This window comes from Patella vulgata, chromosome 4 (genome assembly GCF_932274485.2).
Source record: "Patella vulgata chromosome 4, xgPatVulg1.2, whole genome shotgun sequence".
Lineage (NCBI taxonomy): Eukaryota > Metazoa > Mollusca > Gastropoda > Patellidae > Patella > Patella vulgata.
This window is the reverse complement of record NC_065882.2, coordinates 6,973,430-6,995,471: the sequence shown is the minus strand read 5'-3', so window position 1 is coordinate 6,995,471 and position 22,042 is coordinate 6,973,430. Positions and strand designations below refer to the sequence as shown.

At 41.1% G+C, this 22,042-nt stretch overlaps 1 protein-coding gene across 1 annotated transcript; it reads left to right on the top strand.

The window, feature by feature from the left end:
- The first annotated feature begins 354 nt into the window (after positions 1–354).
- Positions 355–20,617, top strand: LOC126819097 (1,25-dihydroxyvitamin D(3) 24-hydroxylase, mitochondrial). The gene is made up of 10 exons (XM_050546949.2): positions 355–576; positions 1,275–1,681; positions 2,858–3,048; positions 3,605–3,808; positions 11,846–12,000; positions 14,266–14,423; positions 14,861–14,939; positions 15,854–16,019; positions 16,935–16,978; positions 18,203–20,617. Exons 2-10 carry the CDS (start codon positions 1,308–1,310, stop codon positions 18,311–18,313), a joined length of 1,482 nt encoding a protein of 493 aa, XP_050402906.1. The 5' UTR covers positions 355–576; positions 1,275–1,307; the 3' UTR covers positions 18,314–20,617.
- Positions 20,618–22,042: the final 1,425 nt, after the last annotated feature.

Sequence of the window (22,042 nt, the reverse complement as noted above, 5' to 3'; positions counted from 1 at the left end):
TGCTCGTACTTGTAGGCCTACTGGCAGTAAACTGACGGTCACAAAATTCATTAAAATGTAATCATTAAAATGACTAATACTAACACACTGATCCATAGTGAATACCGAGTAAGATTAGGCGGATTATCATCGCGGTAATCCATTTTAGTCCGGACAAAGTTCACTTCGCGCGCACAGATTACTCATCGGAAATTAGACGGAGATTCGCGCATGCGCGGGTGTAATCTGTCCGAGGAGGGAATCTACGCTCAACATATACATTGGCGTGCACGTTAACGATCCCTTGGCAGTTGGGTTCCGACTATCGGGGTAATTGTTATTTTCATTATATTTATGCAACGCGAGATTGGGGGATTTGCCCAGATGACCGTGTTTCCCATATCACTGGATATCATGGGGACGTCTTTATTAATCCGAGTACTACAGGAATGTATATATGACAGTAGTCAACCCAATTTTAAGCCAATGACTAAGAGTCCCGATTGATATTTCACAACCCATTGCTCAAGCTATTCTCATTCTATTAGTATTACCGAAAGCTGATCAAAGCCTCGCTGTTTGGTGACGACATATCAGGTATGCTACGATATTTCGCTTACATTTTTATCATTAATAATCAATATACTGTGATATACGCATGACAATGGGTTAAATTTGACAGATGCAGATTGCTTTACGCGTCGACGTTGGGTTACAAGCTAAATATAGTATATTAGCAGTAAAAGTCGGTCAGTGGTGGCTGTTTAAACAATATATTCATACGTCTCACGCGTTGAAATACCAGCCTTAACTACTTCTTTGGATATTTCTCGGTTTCAATGAACAGCCATCTGACATACTTGGTCTTCCAATCAGCAGTTAGATCCATTTTATTGGGTGGGTGGGGGGATGGTTAACGCGTGCGCGTTGGATTAGAAGGTCTGTCATCGAGTCAAGTGGTGTGGTTTCGATTCCCCGCTTGTACGTGACAAGAAGGGTCGCCTGTCCAACCTCGTGGGTTTTCTCCGGGTCCTCCGATTTCCTATCACTGCTAAATAGCAGAACAGTAGGACGTTAAACTCCATTTCATTTCATTTATCACTGCTAAAGACCCCTACGGAAGTGTCCGGGTAAAATTTCCCTCAAAGCACACTGTATGGCGTATGCCCGTCTTCATTAGCCCAGTTCGGAGCAAAACAGTAGGACGTTAAAGCCCATTTCATTTCATTTCATTTCGCTCTGCATTTGCGCCCCCTGTTTCTATATCGCACCATACCCTGTTTTTGCCATTTCAGTAATCAGCTTTAACATCTGAATAAGCAGGCGCCATGTTACTGCGCAGCTTCCGGTTACTACCCAACAGACGATTGCTAAATGTACGGATTCGACCACAATCTACTATGGCGGCAGTCAAGTCATGTGACGACATTCCGGGACCGCAACCAACTCCACTTTATAAATTACGTTCAGAACTGAAGAAGAATTTCGGGAGAGGACACAAAATGTTTCAGGAATTACATCAAGAATTTGGACCTGTAGTTCAGCAGAAAATTCCGATCGCCTCCTTGCAACTTTTCTTCATTTCCGACCCCAGTTGTCTAGAGGAGTTACTACGCCAAGATGACAAACATGTCCGAGCTCCATTGCCAATATGGAATGATTATAGAGTTAGAGCAAAACAAGAATTTGGAATCTTAACAGCGTAAATATTTTTTTATACGCCCACATTTTCATGTCCGTTCGTCCGAACGTCCGTCAGTCCGTCCACAATTGTTTGTGAACACTCTACAGGTCACAATTTTTATCCGATTGCAATGAAACTTGAAATATAGGTTTATCACCCTAAGATCTCGGTTCCTGCCCATATTGGCATGTATCGGACTGTAACTTCATGGATTATAGCCCCTGATTGTACGAAAAATCACGTTTTTAGCTTGTGAACACTGTAGAGGTCACAATTTTTTATCCGGGTTGTATCAGGGTTGTGGACCCTCTGGAGATCCCAATTTTCATCTGATTTTGATGAAACTTGAAATGACTCTTTATAACCCAAATATCTTGGTTCCGTTCTATTTTCCTACATATCGAATTGTAACTTCCTGAATTATGGCCTCTGATTGTACGAAAAATCGCGTTTTTAGCTTGTGGCCCCATTAGAGGTCACAATTATTATCCGGTTTAAAACAAACGTTCGAATATATCACCGTTACACCGTAATTTTGTCTGAGTTTGAATTTCATGAAAATCGGACCAAAACTGCCGGACAAAATGGCAAGTCCCGTTGGATAGTATTCTCGGATATAAAGGCAGGGTGACACTAGCGGATTCATCCTTTACGCATCTTTTACGGAAAATTCTAACTAAATTCGTAACGGATCAGTCCTGTCGGATAGTATTCTCGGTCTTAACCCGGTTGAGTGCAACGTCAGTTGTTTTGTATACGAGTGGAGCCACGGCGGCTCAGTGAGTAAGACGTTGGCTCGCTAACATGGGGGTCCCATGTTCGATCACTGCGTTGGCAGAGGAAGTTCATCGGGATTCTCCGGCGTGGTGTTCCCTTGTCAATGGTGCAGGACAAAAGGCCTGGCGCGAGACAATGTATAGCCGTTCGGATGGGACGAAAAGCGGAGGTCCCATGTTCATATTGGAGGGCACGTTGGAATTCAATATATAAGAGTAGGCCGTAGTGCCACTGTCCAGGCAAAATTTCCCTCATAGCACACTGTATGGCGTATGCCCGTCTTCATTAGCCCAGTCGGAGCAGCACAATGGGACGTCAAATAAAACCCATTTCATTCATTCATCGTATCCTTTTTGTCAGAGGTTACAGGACATGCGCATTATATATATTCAGAGAATTATTACATTGAATTGACAGAGATGGCGACAATTGGGGACGGATGAGAAGAATCGTTGACAAGCCCATGTTGAAACCAAAGACAGTGGAGAACTATGCTGACAATATGGCCGTAGTAGTTGGGGATCTACTCGACAGATTTGAAAGAATCAGAGGCCCGGATATGGTTGTTGAGAATTTAGCTTCGGAACTTTTTAATTGGGCATTGGAGTGTAAGTTCAAATATTAATCAGACATTCGTTTGTAGCCTAGGTGATCAAATGCTGGGACCATTAGTACTAACTGCCAAATATGGTACGGGCGGCCACACATGATACGGATGGCCAAACATGGTCCTGGCGGCGAAACATAGTACTGACTGCCAAACATGGTACTGACTGCCAAACATGGTACAGACGGCCAAACATGGTACTGACGGCCAAACATATATTCAAAGGTTTGTGAATGTTGAGGGGTTGGCCGAATGGTTAGCACGTGCGGGCTGTTTCATAAGGCCTGTCATTGACTTAACTGGCGTGGTTTCGAATCCCCGGTTGTACGTGACAAGGAGTAGGGTTGCCTGTCCAACCTCGTGGGTTTTCTACGGGTCCTCCGGTTTCCTCCCACTGCTAAAGACCCCTACGCGAAAGCGATTTATTGAAATAAAATTAAACTATACGTTAGTCCCGAAATAACCTAGTCTGTGTCGAGATGACGTTAAACCCCATTTCTCTCTCTCACTCTTTTTAATTTTTAATTTGAAATGAATGTATTTAATCTCATTTTAAGCAATTGGAACAGTCTTATACGAGAAAAGACTGGGTAGTTTATCAGATATCAGAGATCCTGAAAATGACAAGTTTATCCAGTCTGTTAGAGGTATATTCACCAGTACTGTATATTTGTTTGGACTACCACCTATGTTGTCCCGGTTTTTAATGAGAAGTCAGTGGAAAATTCATGAAGAAGCATGGAATACAGTATTTAGAATAGGTAAACTCTTAGCTTCTATTTCTTGAATCATAGTTATAAGAGAAATGAGGGGGGGGGGGTCGAACTGTGATCGCGTGCGTGTTGTATCATATGGTTTGTCATTTAGTCAACTAGCGTGGTTTCGATTCCCCGGTTGTCCAAACTCCGGGTGTCGAGTGGACGTTAAACCTCTCTCTCTCTCTCTCTCATAGAAATGAATTGAAATGAAATGGGGTTTAAGGTCCTACTGTTCTGCTCCTGTACTGGGCTAATGATGGCGGACAAACGGCACTATATATGGCCTATTCTTATAACGAATTCCAACTGCCAAGGGATCTTTTCTTCAACGACAGGGCTATTGAAGATGTGCATACTGTGTGTGCTATGAGGGAAATTTTTTTACGTGCACACCAATGTGTGCACATTGAACATTGACGAGTAGGTGGACACGTGTAGCTTCCCGGGCAAAATGTCCCTCATGGCACACGACGGCCACTGATCTGGAAAACTAGGAACCTAAAACACATTTCATTTCTGTTCTGTTAAAGTTACGGGTGGGGTGATCATATGTTCCATATTGGGAACGAAATATCTTTATAAGGACCTCCCTGTTCGTCTCCAGTCGGTCCGCATAAGATTCATAGTCAGCGTAGAACAGTAGGATAAAGATCATGGGAGAGTAATATGTATTTGACGGGCATCTCATGTTCCCGCAAAAAGTACTCCAATTGAATTCCAACTGCCAACCGTACCACACTGATCAGCAGTGAATAGTCGCTAGGATGCTACAATCACTGACAGGCTTAATGAGCTCTGTTCCGGATTCTTCCTTGTTTGTACCGTAGAGGGTTTAAGAAGATTCCTTTCAGTTTACTCGCTGCCCCTTTGAGTTGGAAGCCAACAGAAAATCAAGGATTATCGTATCAAAAGGTTTAATTACAGAGGTAAAAAAGGATAATACAATACATCGTGGCTTGGATGCAAAATGTTGTACAAATCATAACACGTAAAACGAACGTATGGTAAAGTAAAATTTAACACGTAATAATTGTGACACACGAAAAACGAAATAATCACGACACTCCTCACTTAAAAGACGTGTCTTGTGTCTTTTACTACTGTCACTTTAAACTGGTAAGTTTGTCTATGGTCGAAACAAGAACACTAATTCACTTGTTGGTCTTGTAAAAAGTTTACGAACACCATTCAGCGTTGGCTTTACAGGGTTTTTGTCCTCGTACACTTGAATGATAGCTTCGCGAACTACTCCATCTGTACTCGTGTTGACACTGACGATTCGACCTCTCGGCCACTGTCCTCGAACACATGCTTTATCGGCTATTAGAACGATGTCGTCCACTTGTAGATTCGGGATATCCTTGGTCCATTTTCTACGGTACTGTTGTTCTTGAACAAATTCTCTTCTCCATCTTGTCCAGAATTGGTCAAGAAGGTATTGCGTCCTTCTCCATTCACGTTGACAGTAAAGATCAGGCTTTACAAATTCGCCAGGAGCTGGCAAATAGGGACGAGTTTTCATCGTTAGTATTGATGAAGGAGAAAGAGGTAGTGGTTCACTGGGGTCATTAGGTATACCAGTGATAGGTCTGCTGTTAATGATAGCAGCTGCTTCGGTCATAAGTGTGACCAGTAGATCGTGGGTTAATTGGACTCTTCCGAGACATGCTAGCATTCCTTCAAACACCCTACGTATGCTACCAATCTGCCTTTCCCACGAGCCCCCAAAGTGAGAGGCATGGGGAGGATTCATCTTCCACTCTATCTGGTTTTCAGAAAAGAATTTCTTGACTTCACCATCTTTTATTTCCTTAAGACATTCAGCTAACTCAGCTTTAGCACCCACAAAATTGGTGCCTTGATCAGATCTCAGGACTGCAACAGGACCCCGTATGGCGAGGAAACGTCTAAGAGCACAAATGAAGGCGGATGTGCTCATGGAATCGACCACCTCTATATGGACCGCCCGGGATGACATACATGTAAAGATGATTAACCACCTCTTAGAACTTGCAGCTCCTCCTCTGGTTTTTCTGGTAACCACCTCCCAGGGTCCAAAGGCATCCAAACCAACATTGGTGAATGGTGGTGAGCTGCTGAGTCTATCAGTTGGAAGATCAGCCATTTTAGGAGTCTCAGTGGGACGTCGAAGAAAGTTGCACCTCAGACAGTTGTGTATGTAGTTACGAACCAGTTGGGAACCGGCAATTATCCAAAATCCCATTTGTCTAACTTTGCCGTGTGTTATCAGTCGACCCTGGTGTTGAACCATTTCATGATAATGACGGATGATCAAAGTTGTCACATGGTATCTCTTTGGAACTATGACTGGGTGTTTTTCAGAAAATTCGAATGGTGCATTTCTTAGTCGACCACCTACTCGAAGGAGACCATTTGTGTGGATGAAGGGGTCCAACTGGTGCAAGAAAAGTCCTCTGAGTTGGCGTTTGCCGGTAATCTGTTTCTCTTTCAGTGTTGCTATTTCTTTATTGTATTCATGAATCTGTACATGTTTTAAAATAAAGACTTCAGATTCTCTCATCAGCTGTGGTGTAACTTCAAATTTGTGATGTTGTTGAAACCATGTAGCAGAAAGCCTCAGTAGTGTTATGGCTCTCAGAAGTTTGTACCAACTCTCAAAATGATCGAAGTAGTTGCACCAGTGACATTTAGTAGTAACTCCATGTTGAATGTCTGTTTTCCTAACTCGAGCCTCTGGTCGAATTTCTACATCCTCCTCTATTAAAGGGAATTCGTGACTTGCCTGGTCTGGTTCGATTAAAGACTTAGGTCCACTAAACCACTGACACTTCAGGAGGTTTGCGATGGTACTTCCACGTGTAGCTATGTCTGCAGGGTTCTCATTAGATTCGACATACTTCCAGTCAGAGGTATTTGTTAAGGACCTAATTATCTCGACTCGGTTAGCAACAAACTGGTAGAATCTACGAGCATCATTAGAAATGTAGCCAAGGACTACCTTCGAATCGCTGTAGTAGGTCGTTCTTGAAACTTCGAGTTCTAGATGCTTCTTGATATCTTTAACCATATTGACTAACATAACAGAGGCACACAGCTCCATTCTGGGAATGGTTATTTGACGATGTGGTCGTACTTTAGCAGCCCCTTTAACTAATGACAGGTGGACATCACCATTGGCGTTTTTCAGGCGTAGGTAGACCACGGATCCAATGGCATCACAACTTGCGTCAGCGAAACCATGTAACTCGATATCAACAGGGATACCAAAGTCTGGTGGGGTAAAGCATCGTGAAACAGCTATTTTGTTCATATTTTTAAAGTCACTAGTCCAAGTTGACCATTGCTTGTAGTAATCATCTGTTAACGGATCATCCCAATCCAGGCGTACACCATTATCCTTATGTGAGTGGATGAGTTTATGCAGGAAGTTTCTCCCCACTATGATGTATGGGGCGAGGAACCCAAGAGGATCGAAGATAGAATGAATCGTGGACAGTACACCACGTTTTGTATATGGTCTGTCAGCATCTAATACTTGGAAGGAAAAGACGTCTTCCTCCAAATCCCAATATACTCCTAAGGAGGTTTGAGCAGGAAGTTTATCTTTGGTAAAATTGAGGTCCTTGACATTACTGGCTCTATCTTCCTGGGGAAAGGCTTTAATAACTTCATGGACATTAGATACCACTTTATGTAGTCTTAACTTGTGCTCGGCTAACATGGACTGTGCTGATGAAATTAACTGTATAGCCTTTTCAGGGGTTGTAGATGAATAGATACCATCGTCAACATAAAAGTCTTCATTGACAAACTTAAAGGCTTCAACTCCATACTTTTCTTTGCCCAATTTAGCTGAGAGTTTTAAACCATAACTGGCTACAGTTGGACTTGATGTATTACCGAAGATATGGACATTCATTCGGTACTCAATGACAGGTAAGGCAGGATTGTTTTCTTTAAACCATAAAAATCTCATGAAATCACGATGTTCAGGATTTACGTGAAAACTGTGGAACATTTGTTCAACATCACACATTATTCCAACTTCATACTGTCGGAATCTTATCAAACGACCATGCAAATTGTTTATCAGGTTAGGACCTTGATATAACTGGGTGTTCAAGGAAGTTCCAGCGTATTCAGCAGCAGAGTCAAAGACTACTCTGATTTGTGACTTCTTGCGCGGATGATAGACTCCGAAGTGTGACAAGTAAAAGACTTTACCACGAGTTGTTTGAAGTTCGGCTTCTGGGACAGGTGAGGCATGTCCCCTGTGTAATATTTTCTCCATAAATTGTAGATAATCGTCTTTCATTTGTCTGTCTCTCTCAAACCTTCTTGTGAGACTATTGAGTCTTTTCTCAGCCTGCTGTCTGTTGTTAGGCAGTATGACGTCACTATATTTAAAGGGGAGGGGAGCTTCCCAATTGCCAAGGGCATTTTTATGGAATCCATTTTCCATAATATCCCAAAATTTTAAGTCTTCTTGGGATAGACCAAATTCGTTATCTGTAGCAGTCATAAAGAATTCGTCTCTTGAAAGATGTTTTGTAATTTCAGGGCTGGAATGTTTCATATTCATTGGAGTGATTTGGTCCTTTAATACTAACTCGTTGGCGCAGGGCTCAATGACGTGTTGAACACCGACTGCAGTCTTGCAGGTCTTTATATGTATGTTACCACCTTGTCGCTCCAAACATACATTGCCAGAGACGGTCCATCCTAGATCTAGAAGCTGTGCCCAGGGAGCACCAACCGGACCATTAATAGATTTGCGAACTTTTAACAAGTCATTTCCATCTCTTCCAATGAGGAGTGAAATAGGTGCTGACGGATCTATTTCTGGAACATTGTTGGTAATTTCTTTGAGATGAGGAAATTTCTCAATAAGTGCAGGACTTGGTATTTCGTTCTTGTCTCCTGGTATGTTATCCGTCTCAATGACAGTTGGTAGATTGAAAACACCACCATTTAACGATTTGATGACTAGACCGTTTGCTCGTCTACCAAAACATGTGTCTTTACCATGACATGTTTCTAAAGTATACTGGTAACTTTCACCACTAACTTGCAGCCTGTCAAATAATTCAGATGTCCCAAGGGTGTGATTCGATTGATCATCTAACGTGACATATGTGCGTAACACTAACGAAGGGTCATCTTTGTGGTAGATATCCGCCAGCACTATTTTACCACATGATCTGCCAAAGGATTCGCCACCACATATCTGGGTGCATGAAGTGGAAACTGAAGTGTCTACTGCAGCAGTCGTCTCCCCACCTTCCTTTGTATCACCAACCGACTCCCCACTTTGCTTCGGAGGTATGGTTTCCGAAACATCCTTTCGTCCTTCTCTGTAATTGTGCATGACTGCACGATGTCTGCCACCGCATTTGCTACACTTAATTACTGCAGAACATTGACTTGTTTGATGTCCCTCAGATAAGCATTGAAAACATAAACCTGCTTTCTTCACAATGTTTGACTTTTCATCGTGTGATTTTGACCTGAAGTATCTACATTCTGATAAAGTATGAGGCTCTTTCTCAGAATCAGGGTGTAGGATGCATTTATTGGCTGGTTTAGAAAGTGTCTGTGTAGGTTTCTGGGGTGAAGGTTTGATGTCTGTCCTCAAAGATTTTGAGCTTGGTCTATTTTGGAATAATGAGGTCGATTTATTGGCTAAAGTGTCATTAGGAACCAACGCTGGGTGGTTCTGTAATAATGATATTTCCTTCATGACCTCAACAAACTTTGTGAAAGGGGGGTAATCTTCAAAGGGATTACAGTTAAGATATTTTATAAGTTTATGTTCCCATTTGGTTCTTATAGGCTTTGGCATATTTGAAACCATAGACTTCATGAAATATGATGAGTTGAGTACCTCTAAGCCTTTTAGAAAGGGTATTTGAGAGGCAATATCTTCACATTTGTCGTAAAATCTCTGCAGGGCATCTCGATCATCAGTTCTAAAGTGTGACGCCTTCACCAAGCCTTCCAATAGTGTACCAACAACCTTTTAATTGTGACCAAATCTCTCTTTCATACACTCCCACAGTGATTCAAGTTTGACAGCAGGATCATTATGAACTCGTTTGCGGAAAGTGTTTACAAGATCTTTCGGTTTGCCAGAAGTATATTTTAGCATGTAGTTGATTTCCTGTTCAGGTGTACAACTGGCTTCAGATATCAAGGTCTTAAAAGACTGTTTCCATGGGACAAATAATGCTGAGTCACCGTTAAAAACATCTGGCTCACATTTTGGAAGCGCTTGTTTGCATAGTGAAGCCACCAGTCTCTCATTGATATCTTGTTGTGACAATTGCTGTACAGGAACTAAGTTGGCAGAATTGAATACAGGAACAAAGGGTTTGGACATAGGGTCTAGTCCTGTGAGGTTTTGTGATAGCTGTGGGGGTTCATCAGATGTAACTTGAGGTTGAGCAATTCCATCATTATTAGTCTCAGGGAGATTGTCTACCCAATTTTGAGTATTTGAGTGTCTATTATCGTCATCATGAACTTGAATCAAGGATTCATTATCAATTATGGAATTATGCTCACTGTAAACACTTGCACTCGCTTCAGCAATTGCCAGTTCTTGTTCACCTCTTAAAAGTTCCAGTTGTGATTCACATATTATTTTCTGTTTGTTATATTCAGCTTCCTCTAATTTTCGCTTCAATTCCAGCTCTTTGATCTTTTTGTCAAATTCGTATTTTGCTTTAATTTTGGCAAGATTTGATAGTGCTTCTAAACCTTTGGTTGACGAATTCTTCGACTTTCTGGAGCTTATAGACTGTTTATCTAAATTAACTGCTGCAGCCTGTGCTTTATTTGACTGATTAGAATTATTCTCAACACCTTGGTTAATTTTTGGTGACACTATAACTGGACCCTCACTTGATTGTAGTGTTGCATCATTGGTAGATTTTGCTGGCAAATTACGAATTTGACCCTCATTGTTTAGTGGGACAACTTGTTGACCTACATTGTCAGTTTGTTTGGCCATGCTTCTGGTTTGAATTCCGTCAGTTTTGGATGTAGAATCCATTTTTGTAACGGCTGTGTCGGTAGACGACATTTATTTACTTTTATTTGATTTTTATTGTGGTCTGTGTCTAACCACGACGTTTAAATGACCCTTTTTTACTGTTCCGGATTCTTCCTTGTTTGTACCGTAGAGGGTTTAAGAAGATTCCTTTCAGTTTACTCGCTGCCCCTTTGAGTTGGAAGCCAACAGAAAATCAAGGATTATCGTATCAAAAGGTTTAATTACAGAGGTAAAAAAGGATAATACAATACATCGTGGCTTGGATGCAAAATGTTGTACAAATCATAACACGTAAAACGAACGTATGGTAAAGTAAAATTTAACACGTAATAATTGTGACACACGAAAAACGAAATAATCACGACAAGCTCACAATATTAACTTGTTTACTTCTGCAAATTAAATCTTAAGAACGCGTCCGCGAGAGGACCATGCAAAAATTGAAAAAAGAACCCACAACACGGGGGGGGGGGGGTCAGCAAATTTCAACCACACTTGGTCTATCGGGACCCCTAGGCGACAGGAGTATCAGGATGAAGTGAAACATTTTTGAACGGACAACTTCCGGTATAACTGGAAATGATGTGACGTCACGTGTTGAAAGCGGTCTTCTTTTACGGAGTTGTTAGACGACTTCCGTAATCCTCTGTGCAACAGACTGCAACCCTACATTTACGTTCACGCTAAGGTGTACTTGGGACTTCAGTTTCTTCGTCTCATCCGAACGACTAGACGCTATTCCTTGCCATCCTACACCATCAACAGTTTATTGAATAAAATATTGTTTAAACTAAACTAATCAACAAGAGGAAACCATGGCGGATATTTTTGTTGAACGTTCTCAACCAACACCGGCTTCGTTTTTCCTTGCCAGGCCGTCCGTACTATAAGACTAACACGGAAAATTCGGGTGAACTTTCTCGGACAATGCCGGAATTGAACCCAGGCCCTCTGGTTAGTAAGCCACTGCGCTTCGTGAGGTATAATTTTTTACTATTTTGCAGCTGAGAAGTGTGTCACTGAAAGACTGGAACAAGTAAAGAATGTTTCCAGAAGCGAGGGTGAAGAAGTGGGAATAATTGAGTATTTGGTTGAAAGGATGCCACTGAAAGAAGTTTACGCTAACATTACAGAACTGATGGCTGGTGGTGTAGATACGGTAGGTCATTTCTAGATGCAAGGAAAGTGGACCTAATCGATGGTCATGATATTTATATAGATGTTTCATTTCTAAATGTAGGGAAAGTGGACCTAATCGATGATACAGGACAAACAAAGCGAGTTTCATCTGTGTTTATATCGGCATAATCGTAAAGAAACCTTGGTAGAGAATGCCGAAACGCATGTTCCTGAAGCAACGACCGCGAGTTTTACAACATCTAGACGTTGCTAGACTGGTCTGCAATTCCCGAACTTATAGCTACGTTATCTCCCTTTACTGCAGACACGGGAACAATAGCGTCCAATCAGAGGCTGTGGCACAAACACACTCAAATCAAACATGGCGATCTCCACGGAAACCTTGACATTGAACGAACCTTGAACTTTGCAACTCGATTATCACAGGTAGACATTTTAGCTGGAAAGCGCGAGACTTGGTATTCGCGATGATCGGGGAATCTGATAGGCTCCCCAGCTGGGTCAATATTCAATCGAAATGAGTGCCGAAATATGCAGGGTATTACGTTAAGGGAGATGTACGAAGTTGAAGCGAGATCAAGCCTTCTATTGAAGATGGCGGACATTAGAATCGCTTGCATGGAACCCGCCGCTCTTCCTAAATGGAGAGAGAGAGGGGGGGGGGGGGTAACGTCCACTCGACACAAACTAGGTCATTTCGGGACTAACATATGGTTTTTAATTTTATTTCAATAATTCGCTTGCGCGTAGGGGTCTTTAGCAGTGGGAGGAAACCGGAGGACCCGGAGAAAACCCACGAGGTTGGACAGGCGACCCTACTTCTTGTCACGTACAACCGGGGATTCGAAACCACACCAGTTGACCTCAATGACAGACCAGTCGACTCAATGACAAACTTTATAATACAGCGCGCGCACGCTAACCATTCAGCCATGGGGATCACGTGGCTAAGTGGGTAAGACGCTGGCTCGCTAGCCTGGAGGTCGGGTGTTCGATCCCTGCATTTGCCGAGAAAGTTCATCCACATTTTCCGGCGTGGTCCCCCTTGTCAGTGATGCAGGACGGAGGGCCTGACAAGGACAGCTGTCTAGTCCTTCGGATGAGACGAAAAACCGAGGTCCCGTGTATACATTGGAATGCACGTAAAAGATCCCTTGGCAGTTGGAATTCGATATAAGAGTAGGCGATAGTGCCGCTGCTCGGGCAAAATTTCCCTCATAGCACACTGCTTGGCGTATGCCCGTCTTCATTAGCCCAGTATAGGAGCAGAACGGTGGGACGTTAAACCCCATTTCATTTCATTTCATTCAGCCATCCACCCCACCCCCCTTCCTAAATGGAAATGAATAAAGATACATTATGTAAGATTTAGATAAAGAGCTGGTCGTTCATGCTATAATAGATCGAAAATAGATAATGCAAAATGAATAATTTGAAAATTTCATTCAAATTACTCTATTGCGAGCGAAGATATTAGCCTTTGAAGGTTTGACAACACGTGTGCAATAATTTCAACCACCGCACTGGTTGTTCGAAGCTAAGTTTCGCTCCTCCATTTTAAGCTTAAATCAAAGTATGGCTGAACTGTTCTATTCTATTTAATATCGGAGAAATCCGATGCCATAGAGAGTTGATTATGGCCTGGATAAGTTAATTAATGTCTAATTGATAATTTAGAAAACATTTCAGACCTAAAGAAAGACCTGCAATAGGCAGATTTAGCTCTTGCATAATGTATGTTTAAAATTAGCTTATATTCGGACATTATAAACTTCGAAAGCTTTTGTCCAGATTCATCGTAAACGTTTCAACAGCACACATAAATCAGAGAATTGTTGGAAGGTCCTTTTCTCATCATTAATTTCAGAACATTTCTCCGTTATAAGCGGGGAGCCACGGTGGCTAAGTGGGGAAGACGCTGCCTCGCTAGTCTGGATGTGGCGTGTTCGATCTCTACATTGGCCGAGGAAGTTCATCGGGATTTTCCGACGTGGTTTCAGCTTGTCATTGGTGCAGGAAGGAGGGTCTGGCAAGGACAGCTGTCTAGTCGTTCGGATGGGAGGAAAACCCGAGGTCCCGTGTACACATTGGCGTACACGTAAAAGATCACTTGACAGTTGGAATTCGATATAAGAGTAGGCCATAGTGCCGCTGCCCGGGCAAAATTTCCCTCATAGCACACTGGCATGTCTTCATAAGCCCAGTCGGGGCAGACAAGTAGGACGTTAAACCCCATTTCATTTCATTCATTTCCGTTATAAGCGATTTTTGTTTTGATTTTTAGACATCGAATTCAGTACAATTTCTGCTTTACGAAATCACTAAAAATCCAAACATTCAAAATAAAATCTACCAAGAAGTTCAAGAAAACGTCAAAGAAAATGGAATGGTGGATTTGAAAAATCTGAAATATTTGAAGGCTTCAATTAAAGAGACTTTAAGGTAAATTGAATTAACTGTTTTAGTCTCATATTTTCAATATATTTAATTCAAGGCTGTGGCTACAAAGATTACTCATGTGACGTGGCTATAAGAAAAGAACAAAACCCACGAGGTTGGTAAACTCATTAGTAACTCATATAAGTCTTCCGATCAGATGTTGATCGAAGCGTCTCTATCAGAAGAATATGCAAGATAAGTTGACCCGAGGTCACATGTTAAACAGATTAATTACTACCCGAGTAACTCATTATACTATGAGTAATATTTTACCACCCGAGTAACTCATTAAACTATGAGTAATAAAATACCACCCGAGTAACTCATTAATCTATGAGTATTAATATACCACCCGAGTAACTCATTATACTAACCCATACGATCAAAAGTCAGTCCATTTCTGTAAAATGCTGAGTTATTAATGTTTAATACCACCACAGGATGTACCCAGTTGTAAATAGTATTGGTCGTATTACACAGAATGATACAGTGATAAATGGATATCTGATCCCTAAAGGGGTGAGTATTCAGTTTAATGTTAAAAATAAACCCCGTTTACACTTCGCCGCGATAAGCGTGTCGTGCTCGGCACGGTACCAGATCGCGATAAATTTCAAGAAAATGGCCCGTTTACATTACTCTAAAACAGTGATTCTCAATCAGTGCGCCACAAAATTTTGAACGGCACACTAAGAAAATTTCTCACTAAAGAAGGTAGCTATTTAACTGACGAAATTCAAAACACTGCAATAAAGTAAGTTTATAGCTGTCTTTACCTTTACATGTATTTAATTTGAGTCATTCTATGTGCCCATGGCTAGTCTGTGTCTACGGATGTATGCCGTCTATGACTTGCCATGTCTTTATTTTGCAAAATTTAAATATTTGTCATATATATTTATCCAGGTGTGTCGCTATTTTTTCATGTGTTACAAGGTGTGCCGTCGGCAAAAAAGGGTTGAGAACCACTGCTCTAAAATAACCGGTCTCGTAACCGTGCCAGGCACGCCAAACATAAAAGTTAACTTCAGTCCCTATGCAAATTACCCGGATGAAAACAATTATAGCAGATGATTTAATTTGAGCAGCCATTTTGACAGAACTGATAACAAAATTGGTCGGAAAGTTCATCGGGATTTTTCGACGGGTTTTCCCCTTGTCAGTGGTGCAGGACGGAGGGCATGACAAGGACAGCCGTCTAGTCTTCGAATGGGAAGAAACACCGAGGTCCTGTGTACACATTGGCGTGCACGTAAAAGATCCCTTGGCAGTTGGAATCGATATAGGAGTAGAACATAGTGCCGCCGCCCGGGCAACATTTCCCTCATAGCACACTGTATGGCGCACGCACTTCTTCATTAGCCCAGTTCGGAGCAGAACAATGGGACGTTAAACCCCATTTCATTTGTTGTTGTTTTTTTGTGTGAATAAAGAAAATGGTTGGATACTCACCATATGTTCTGGGTAGAAATGAATCTATTTATGAAGAAGCTGATGTATTTAAACCTGAACGTTGGTTAAGAGATCAACCTGGTGGACAAGATAAAGTTCATCCATTTGCTTATTTACCTTTTGGTTTCGGACCACGAATGTGTGTTGGTAAGTAGTCATCAAGTAGTTATCTTCAATATTACCTGGCGCGGGTGGGGGTGGGGGGTTAAGGTGTGTACTTTTCAGGTAGTAATCAGGTAGTTAACTTCAATATTACCTGGCGCAGGAAGGGGGGGGGGGGTAAGGTGTGTACTTTTAAAGTAGTAATCAGGTAGTTAACTTCAATATTACCTGGCGCAGAAGGGGGGGGGGGGTAAGGTGTGTACTTTAAAAGTAGTAATCAGGTAGTTAACTTCAATATTATCTGGGGAGAATGCTTTTAAGGTGTGTGCTTTTAATGTAGTGATCAGGTAGTTATCGTCAATATTACCTGGGGAGAATGGTTTAAGGTGTCTATTTTTAAGGTAGTGATCAGGTAGTTATCTTCAATATCACCTGGGGAGAATGATTTAAGGTGTATGTTTTTAAAGTAGTAATCAGACAGTTATCTTCAATAATAAAATAAAACCAAGTACGAACAATCCAAACCATTAGACAAAATTCGAAGTCCTAAAAGAATGGTTTAGGCAAAATAGTGTAATCAGCAAATGGACTGTTCACTGTGTTAAAAATACACGACAAACAGTGGTAACAGGTGTCCGGAAGATTAAGCTTACCCTGCCTGGCGCCACACCCACCTGATCAGAGTGGATAGTGCAACTCCCCTCTACCCCTCCTTCCCTCTACCCCTCTACCCTCCTTTCCTCTACCCCTCCTTCCCTCTACCCCTCCTTCCCTCTACCCCCTTTTTGTCCTGTGGACCCCCAATGGGTGGTTTCATGAAATTCAATTCAGTATTTTGCTAGTAATATTGGCTGTCTCTTTTTTCCCTATGTCATACTTTGATTGGAAATAACTACCCTATAAATACTTTCGTGAGAATGCATCCTTAATGTTTCTTAAACTGTGATATGTTTTTGTTAGGACGTCGAATAGCCGAGATGGAAATGCAGATTTTAGTTTCACAGGTAGGAACTGATTAATACTTTCTCCTTTATTAAATCTTTTTTTCTAAGACGAAAAACTGGGATTGGAATTGATTAATATTTAAGTCGGCAAACTCTAACTTGGGAGGGGTGGGGGTGGGGGGAGGGCAATCACCTACCAAAATGGCGCCAATCTATAGATTCCATTGACTGGTTCTAGACAAAATCAAGATGGTCGATATTTTTATCAGATGATTGTGTGGCATGTTCGGCTCTATATGGTTATAAAAATTACGTTCATCGGACAGAACATAGCATGGACCAGAGTAGAGTTGCTTCCCTTTGGCCCTATCCGCGGAACTACAATAGTAAATCAAATTCTCAAAACACGGCAGGTTCTTCAATGCTCTCGTTCAGTATAACGCTGGTGCTATGATACAGCAGGTAAAGAGGAGCGGGAGGGGGGGGGGGGTAACTGCATAAAAAAACATGGTAATTGATTAGATGTGGATACAAGCATCAAAATTTTCACCATTTCTCCTTTAGGACTGGGGGGTTGGATGGCTGAATGGTTAGCGTGCGCGCGCTGTATCATAAAGTCTGTCATTGAGTCGACTGGCGTGGTTTCGAATCCCCGGTTGTACGTGGCAAGGAGTAGGGTCGCCTGTCCAACCTCGTGGGTTTTCTCCGGTTTCTTCCCACTGCTAAAGACCACTGCGCGCAAGCGAATTATGTAAATAAAATTAAACCATATGTTAGTCCCGAAATGACCTAGTTTGTGTCGAGTAGACGGTAAACCCCATTTGATGTTGACTGGTGAAAATCTCACTTCCGACACAATGACTGCTCTGCAGAAAGACACTTTACACCCCCTATCCCTCCGCTGTAATATCATCAGTATTACCCAAAACTGCTATGAAATTGTAAATTTGATCCCTTTTCTCCAATTCTAGACCAAAAAGTCAACCCAAAAATGCAGGAAGAGGGGAGAAAAAAATTAAGGAAAAAATTGTCTATATTTATAACTCACACTACATTCATGAGATAAGGAGAAATAATTACTAGTCTTAGTCCAACAAAAACATTAGCCATTTGCAAATCCAAGATGGCGACCATTTTCAAGATGATCGACTTTGGGGCAACGAAATATCATTTTCTTGCGATAAGTTCACATCAAACTACCCTATTTGCCAGCTTATTTTTATTAATATTTTGGTAAAAATAGTATCTCATGCATATATATACCTGTAACGGAACTTATTTCAGATGTTAAGAAGATTTCGCCTGGAATTGGTTGATGATAAACCCATTGACACGTATTGTGACTTGATAATATCTCCTGCTCAACCACTTCGACTCAGATATATAAATCGTTAAAGATACATTATGTAAGATTTAGTTAAAGAACTAGTCATTCTTGCTATAATAGTTCGAAAGTTGATGATTAAAAATGAATAGTTTGAAAATTTCATTCAAATTACTCTATTGCAAGCGAAGATATTAGCCTTTGAAGGTTTGACAGACGTGTCCAATAATTTCAACCACCGTACTGGTTGATGGAAGCTAAGTCTCGCTCCTCCATATTTGATTAAATCAAAGTATCGCTAAACCATTCTAATCTATTTAATATCGGAGAAATCTGATGCCATCGAGAGTTGATTAACGCCTGGATCAGTTAATTGATGTCTAATTAATAATTTAGATAACATATCAGGCCTGAAGAAAGACTTGTAATAAGCAGATTTAGCTCTTGCATAATGTATGTTTAATATATTATACACCTGACAGGTGAACAACATTCAAGGCTTGATTAGAATGGTTACACATTTTCATAGCCTGGCCCCGAGTTCACAAAGCATTCCCAGACTTAAACATACATTATGCAAGAAGAGCTAAATCTGCCTATTGCGGGTCTTTCTTTAGGCATGAAATGTTATCTAAATATTATTAATTAGACATTAATTAACTTATTCAGACCATAATCAACTCTAGATGGCATCGCTAGCCTACGATGTTTACTGGATTTGAATCCTATCTGCTGCGTAACGCTCATTGATAATTAAATCAAAAAATGGATAATCGAGACTCTGTTTTTTATCATATTGACTTTAGAAATGATGATCGAAAATTCAATCGCTGAAGTCTCGGTTCAGAGTGGATCAATTTGAATGAAATTTTCAGCAAATTACCTTTACATTATCTAGTTTTTAACTATTATAGTGAGAACTGTGAGTTCTTTATCTAATCTCCCATAATGTATCTTTAAGATAAGAATTTTCTCAAAATTCTTCGCCTTAATGTATCAAAAACATCATCTAAAGTTTTGTGTTTCTGGATAAAAGATATTTCTCATAAACATTGATTGAAAGTTGAGGAACTGTACAGCGCAGTGGACGCTTACGGCTAGCCACCGGATCCATTCACTTTATTTGAATTGTGCGTTTGTTTGTGATTTCTGCGTATTGCGTCTTGTTCATATATTTGTTTTTGTGTAAATTATGTGTGGTGCAGTCCCCCTGCACTTACTATTAACTTGGAGCTTGTTCTTTGTCATAGTTTTGCTATGACGTCATGAGTTTGATTATTATTACTTCTTAGAACAATACGTTTTTATTGAAGATATCCCGAATATAAAATATTGTTTATAAAAATAATAATAAACAATAGCAAAATGTGACAAAGAGCCAAATAAGATCATTAAACTAACTGAAAAATGATTGGTAACGATTAAAGATACATTATGTAAGATTTAGATAAAGAGCTGATGGTTCGTGCTATAATAGTTTATAGATACATTATGTAAGGTTTAGATAAAGAGCTGGCCGTTCTTGCTACCATACTTCCAGTATAGATAATGCAAAATCACTATATTCAAAATGTCATTCAAATTACTTTATGCCGAGCTAAGTTATATGTGTCTGAGAGAGAGAAATAAGGTTTAACGTCCATTCTACACAAACTAGGTCATTTCGAGACTAAAATATAGTTCAATTTTAGTTCAATAATTCGCTTATGCGTAGGCTCTCTCTCTCTCTCCCTCTCTCTCTCTCTCTCTCGCTCTCTCTCTCTCCCTCTCCCTCTCTCTCTATCGCTCTCTCTCTCTCTCTCTCTCCCTCCCTCTCTCTCTCTCCCTCTCTCTCTCGCTCTCTCTCTCCCTCTCGCTCTCTCTCTCTCTCTCTCTCTCTCTCCCCCTCTCTCGCTCTCTCTCTCCCTCTCTCTCTCTCGCTCTCTCTCTTTCTCTCCCTCTCTCTCTCTCTTTCTCTCTCTCTCTCCCTCCCTCTCTCTCTCGCTCTCTCTCTCTCTCGCTCTCTCTCTCTCTCTCTCTCTCTCTCTCATCCCGGTATTGGCCCAGAAAGTTCATCGTTATTCTCCCGCGGGGATTTCCATTGTTAGTGGTGCAGGACGGACTGCCTGGAAAGTAACAACGCAATGTCGTTCGGATTGGAAATATTTGACAGGCTGAGATATAGTGACCGTGGGAAAAGTAATGTTTTGTAATCTTGCCAATTTGACGTCGTCGACCTCCTTTTATATTATAAACTACTTTTTTGTTCATTCGGTCGCCAACTTGACGTGGTTGACTTTCTCCTCCTTTTATATGACACACAGTTATTGTGCGCATGTTTTCTTTTTATTGATTGTATTTCATTGTTTTTTTAAATAAACTAAGTTAATAAAGAACGCTTTGTTAAGTTTTCTTATTCATCAACAAATATCCCCATATCCGACTTTTGATGTATAAAATTCCGCCAAATTATGATTTTTTATATTTTACGTAATGCATTGTCAACTGTCAGATTTCCTTAACAGAAACCTGGCAAACCCCTTCCTGCAAAAATTTCTGAATCCGCCCTTGTTTGTGCCCGTTCTGCAACAGCTGGGATATTGAAGACGGGCATACGTGTAACAAAGGGTGAAGTCTCTGCTGTCCTTTTGACCTAACCGCTGTTTCTAACATCGATATGAATATTGTTAAGATAAGCTACTGCCATATTGAAATGGTCATGTCGGATAACCCGCCGACCTTTAATTTATTTATTTATTAGTATTCAGCTGTCATCATAATTCTTTTTGTTCAATATCAGTAATATGTAACTTCATACCTCACCTATAAATTGGTTAAGGTTTCTGATGAAGTCAGTTCAGTTAGTTGAGTTGAGTAGCTCAACACAGAACCATGGAGGCAGACGTGAATTAAGACGATGGCCGTAAAGATTACAATATTATAATATGTATTGGTTGTTATACATGTAGTGTAGTTTAATGTTTGTTACCGTCTTGCTGAATTAAAGAAGTCCAATCCACAGTTATTAGATGATCTGATTATGTTCCATACGTCCTGTAGTGTACTATGCCGTTGTTCTTGGTGTTTAACGTTTGCTGACGGATCTAGAGGGGTGAGGGGTTTTTTAAGGGGTCGGGCGGTTTGGAGGGTTGGGGGAGGGGGGCGGTCAGATCCGGTCTGGTCAAACCCCACCCCCTTGCTTAGCTACATAATTATTTTTTTTAAACAACACTTTTATTAGAAAAGTGTCACGGTCGTGTGCTTAATCCTTTATCGTTAGATGATGGGATGGGATGGGCATTCAAAGCGCAAGATAATGATAAAGACATATGTGATATCACAAGTAGTGCTTTGCATCAATGAAATTGAATCACAATGTGATCCTATTAATTCATAATAAAAATCGACGTCAAATGGAGTGTTGGATTTCTCTCTTTAAAAATGGCATCATACATTGTCAACTGTCAAATTTCCTTAACAGGAACTGGCAAACCCCCTCCTGTAAAAATTCCTGGATCCACCCGTGGGGTAATATCGCGGATAGGTTGTCTTATTTGAGTATTCAGCGCGCTCGCGCAGTGGTCGTTTCTGTCGGAGGTACACTGGGTACTCGGAGCAAACCCGCGAGGTTAAGAAGGCGCACACGGTCATGTATCCATAGATGACCGGCCAACTTGAGCTCGGAGGGCACTGATTTTTATTTCTCTGAGAATTACTATCCCCCCCCCCTATGACCCCCACCCCTTCACACACACACCTAGACCCCCCCCCCCCCACACACACACTCCTAGACCCTCCCACACACACACACACCTAGACCC

Coding starts and splice junctions, on each gene's coding strand:
- LOC126819097 (XM_050546949.2), top strand. CDS start 1,308: ATGTTACTGCGCAGCTTCCGGTTACTACCCAACAGACGATTGCTAAAT. Junction 1,682..2,857: donor GAATTTGGAATCTTAACAGC/GTAAATATTTTT, acceptor TTGAATTGACAG/AGATGGCGACAATTGGGGAC. Junction 14,424..14,860: donor TCAATTAAAGAGACTTTAAG/GTAAATTGAATT, acceptor ATACCACCACAG/GATGTACCCAGTTGTAAATA.